Source organism: Sinocyclocheilus grahami, unplaced genomic scaffold, assembly GCF_001515645.1.
Source record: "Sinocyclocheilus grahami isolate Dianchi unplaced genomic scaffold, SAMN03320097.WGS_v1.1 scaffold457.1, whole genome shotgun sequence".
Lineage (NCBI taxonomy): Eukaryota > Metazoa > Chordata > Actinopteri > Cypriniformes > Cyprinidae > Sinocyclocheilus > Sinocyclocheilus grahami.
The window spans coordinates 330,576-335,510 of NW_015505636.1; the positions used below are offsets into that span (position 1 = coordinate 330,576).

Consider the following 4,935-nt stretch of genomic DNA (forward strand, 5'->3'; position numbering starts at 1 on the left):
AAAAAAAAAAAAAAATTTATTGAAGATATAACATCCACAGGGGATACAGTTTTACAATAACAATAAATACATAAAGGTACATTTATACCTGATTAAATAATCATTTTAAATATTATTCTTACTGTCAATCTGCAATTTATTTTGACCTGATTTTAACAATTAAAGCATTGCGGATTTCATTAACCTTGAAATTATATTTAGTTGAGAATATTTAATTAAGTTAGCCATCTTATATAACGTTTCACAGTTACTCGTGTAATTCGTCAGATTATTTAGGCTAATAATATCTAAAAGACAAAGGAATCATGCAATCAGGGTGTTAAAATAAACAAAAAAAAACTGTATCCCCTGTGAATGTTATATCTTCAATAAAAAAAAAAAGGAATCACTAGCAGAAACTCAAAAAAAAAAAGCCACTGCACAAAACAAATCCCAGCCGGGTCCGTCACTTTTTTGGGTCCCCTTGAAACATTTCCGTTGTGGTTCGTGCTATTTGCAGCGCGTTTCTTCATTTGCATGTGTTGTGAGGATTTGCAGCGTTTCTTCATTTGCATGTGTTGTGAGGATTTGCAGCGTTTCTTCATTTGCATGTGTTGTGAGGATTTGCAGAGCGTTTCTTCATTTGCATGTGTTGTGAGGATTTGCAGCGCGTGTGTTGTCAAACTGATGAAGATGTTTTCTTAATTTGCTGGTGTTTTTTCAATTTGCATGTGTTTTCTTAAGTTGCAGCGCGTTGAGCTCTCTCGGCCACCGTACAAATCTTTATTTAAGTAAAAGATCTTTCTCTCTCTCTCTAGGGACTGTGTAGAGTGTAAGCACTTTAAGAGAGGGAAACTCTTCGATGATGACTCCTGCACTCGAATCTGCAGAGATGAAATCAGACTTGTGGATGATTTGGGTACCATTATCACATTATCATTTTATTTCATTATTTCATTTTATTTATAGCATTCTAGCTTTTTCTGTAGCCTTCTTTTGTAACCCTCCGTTACCATACAGTTTTCCATGATAAGAATGCAGTGAATTGCACCTATAAGGATGAGGACGACTGCGTGCAAAGGTTTCAGTACTATGAGGACAACAGTGGCAAATCCATCTTGTTTCTGGTGAAAGAGCCAGGTAACATTCTGTTAATGCTCTTACTGCTGAAGAAAATCAATGTGTTTACTTTGCTTCAGACGCTGGTCTCTATCTTTGTACAAAGATTGTTTGAGAAACTAAAGGGAAGTATATTATTTACAGAATTAGTGTTTCTAGTTTCTAGGTGTTTGCGTAAGCATATGGAAGTGTAGGTATATGTGCAGTGTGTGACGGCTGTAAATTCAGGAGCCCGCAGTGAGAGTCTGCTGCTCTGCTTTAATGGACACACATGTGGAACATGGGCTCTATTAGTGGCACACACATCCCTGGAACCCAGGGAGCACCCCACCTTGTAAAAACACACAGCAATAAACAACATCCAAGCTACTGAAGAACCCGCTGACACAGTGTAATTCCTACTGGGATAGGAATGGTTCAGACAGGAAGCAAAGAGACAGACTCAAGACTATATAGAGAAGTGAGCCTATAGCTTTTTTTTTTTAACTTTTATTCAGCAAGGACGTAGCCTATTACATTGAACAAAAGTGACAGTAAGTCATTTATGGTGTTTCAAAAGATTTCTATTTCAAATACATCCTGTTCTTGTGAACTTTCTATACATCATAAGTCACACTTTAAAATAGAAGCATCTTTCACCTACATTTCCTTTTCCTGTGTAATAGACTGTCCTAAAGGCCCTGATATCTTGGTGGTGCTCCTGTCAGTAGCTGGTGCCATTTTGTTCTTGGGTCTGGCTGCCCTGCTTATCTGGAAACTGCTCATCACCATCCATGATCGGCGTGAATTTGCTAAGTTCGAGGAGGAGCGGGCACGTGCCAAGTGGGAAACGGTTAGTGAAGTGCAAAAATACACACTGTATGCATAGTGCAGTACATTTCAGACAGAAGCTAACTGATCAAAGACCTCAGGATACATAACCAAAAACATTTACACTCCCACACTGTTTAATGTAAAAAGCTCAAATTACTGTGTGTAAGTAGCTTGGTGAACTATAGATGTTGGCAGGATGATTTTACTGTTTCAGTGGCATGCTGTTTTCCCCTTCAGAACAAAGAAAAAGCCTCCGTACCCCTGGGCAAGTTTTGTTTTAAATGATCCAATGCTAATTAGGCTTTCCCCGTGAGGTCTCGAGCCACATGTGAACCCTCTGATCCCCTCTGCTCAATACTGAGCTCCCTACTTAAACTTTTATGTTGAAATATGTGTAATTTGACTCTTGTTTAAAGGAATAGTTCACCCAAAAATGAAAATTTGCTGAAAATTTCCTCACCCTCAGGCCATCCAAGATGCATTTGTTTTTTTAATCGGAACAGATTTGGAGAAATTTAGCATTACATCACTTGCTCATCAGTAGATCCTCTGCAGTGAATGGGTGCCATCAGAATGAGAGTCCAAACAGCAGATAAAAACATCACAATAATCCACAAGTAATCCACACGACACCAGTCTATCAGTTAATGTCTTGTGAAGCAAAAAACTGTTTGTAATAAATCCATTATTAAGATGTTTTAACTTAAACTGTTGCTTCCAGCTAAAATATGAGTCCTCTATCCGTAATATTGCCTTTTCTCTAATGAAAAAGTTGTCTCATCTGAATCGGATCAAGATCAAGCACCATTTACAAGCAAAACCAGTCCAAACTAATTTTAAACAAAGATGTTGGTGGATTTTAATGTGAGAGAATATCAGGAGATGGACTGCGTTATTATTGTATTTTAGCCAGAAGCGATGGAAAGTTAAAAACACCTTAATGATGGTTTTGTTACTTAAAAACATGCAACTTTACACAAGACGTTAATTAATGGACTAGAGGACTGTGGATTACTGTGATGGTTTTTATCAGCTGTTTGGACTCTCATTCTGACGGCACCCATTCACTGCAGAGGATCCACTGAGGAGCAAGTAATGTAATGCTAAATTTCTCCAAATCTGTTCCTATGAAGAAGCTAAATTTTGTATGGCTTGAGGGTGAGTAGATTTTCAATTTTCAGCTTTTTTTTTTTTTTGGTGAATTCTGTGTAAATGCATACTGAATGATAACTACATTTTTATTCTTATAGGGCCACAACCCCCTCTACAAAGGTGCCACATCAACATTCACAAACATCACATACCGAGGCAAGGACTGACTGCAGAGAGCAGAGGAAGAATTGGACATCGCTAACAGACAGTGTTCATATTTTAAAAGGTTTAAAAGTATTAATGTTTTTGTAAAATTGAATATGCAAATTGAACACGTTAAGGAAGGGTTGTACATATTTTGTTGTTGTACATATGTAAAGTCAAAAATGGCATAATCCCTCTGTGGAAGTCTTTCAGTTTGTCACTGGATGAATGTTAATCTATACATTTGCTTCCTACATGACTGTATTTGTCAGCAGCACCGTGCCTGGAGAGATAGCTTCACACTGTCACACGTCAAGCCATTTCCTCCCTCTCCCTGCTCCCTCACTCTGTGCAGTGGCAGATATGAATGATAAAAAGTCTGAGTAATCTTTGCAACTACTGATGGCCTGTGGTAACACTGAATCCCTCATCATGAGCAAGAAATGTTCTTAATATAAGCTGTTCTCTTCGCTGTGGTTATAGCTTTATTAATATTATGCAACTATAGTGGTAGCTTTATCCCACTGGCCTTTAGTGCACAATTTTGGTAGGGTTCACAAATCAAGTGCTGTATAAAAATGTATGAGAGTTGTCTGTCGCCATAATTTTTTACAAAATGTATGTCAAAAATAGAGACATTTTTATTATTTGTCTGGCAGAATGACCTTAAAAGCCAAAAGTCCTTCTCAGCTCAAGTGCAAAAAAGTAACAGTGCCCTCCAATGGGAAATATATGAACGTCTGGATTTTGTGTTTTGATGCTCTCAGACCAAATTTAGTATACATGTGTTAATTAAATAGTTAGACAGTTTGTCAAATTCTGTCTTAAAAAAATACATCTAATGTATATATTTAAGTTAAATATCATTACCTTTCCTTATATCTAGCGATGCCACACACTTCAATCTTAATATTAATAAAACATGATATATGTATCAATGTTTTTTCCATGCTCATATTAGTAGAATATATTACTGTTATTAATTACTATTAAACTAATTTCATTGTTTGTATTTGGGGTTAATTAAGGCCTGTTTTTCCATTTAATTCCATATCACTTTTATGGGTCTAATAACCTGGTCTAATTTAAATTAATCGGACTAATTCTATATTTAATTTTCTTGTGAATGCATGTAATATTTCTGTGGATGTGATTCTGTTATATGTATTGAACTACAGCGCCACCTACTGGACCGATGTTACAACCATGCAGCCTACAGTTCGACTGTTTTTTCCTTTTTCATCAAAACACTGATAGGTAGCGTAGTTATTATGCGAGTTATTTAAGTTTTACGTGCAGCAAATAATGTATTACAGGGAATTTACATTTACTATAGGCCTAGTATATTTTGTAAGGACATTTTCTGAAATCTGACTCTCTCTGATTAAAGTTATTTAAATATTTTTATTTTATTATTATATTGCTATGTTGAATATAACAAGCAAAGTGGGAGAGCTGGTAAATCCGAAATAATTTGCCACACCAGATATCAAAAAGTGGGTCACTGCTAATCTTAATCACAGATAATAATGTCCGTATTGCTCCATTAGGCCATATACGTAACAAGTAACTACATGATAAATGTAGTCAATTGGATCATTCAATTATTAGAAAGAGTCCTACTTTACCTTTATTTATTTAAAGTTTCAGCCATAAATAAATATATTTTTAAATAACATTTCAGCTCTAAATAAATACATTTGTATTTTTAACCAACTTTTCATAAAT

At 35.8% G+C, this 4,935-nt stretch overlaps 1 protein-coding gene across 1 annotated transcript in view; it reads left to right on the forward strand.

Moving 5' to 3' along the window:
• Positions 1–4,540, forward strand: part of itgb3b (integrin beta 3b) — a 15,242-nt gene extending 10,702 nt beyond the window's left edge. The window contains exons 12-15 of the mRNA XM_016234719.1: positions 798–898; positions 1,000–1,119; positions 1,764–1,930; positions 3,162–4,540. Coding sequence (XP_016090205.1) covers positions 798–898; positions 1,000–1,119; positions 1,764–1,930; positions 3,162–3,230 — 457 coding nt within the window. The 3' untranslated portion in view covers positions 3,231–4,540. The remainder of the gene's footprint in view (positions 1–797; positions 899–999; positions 1,120–1,763; positions 1,931–3,161) is intronic.
• Positions 4,541–4,935: the final 395 nt, after the last annotated feature.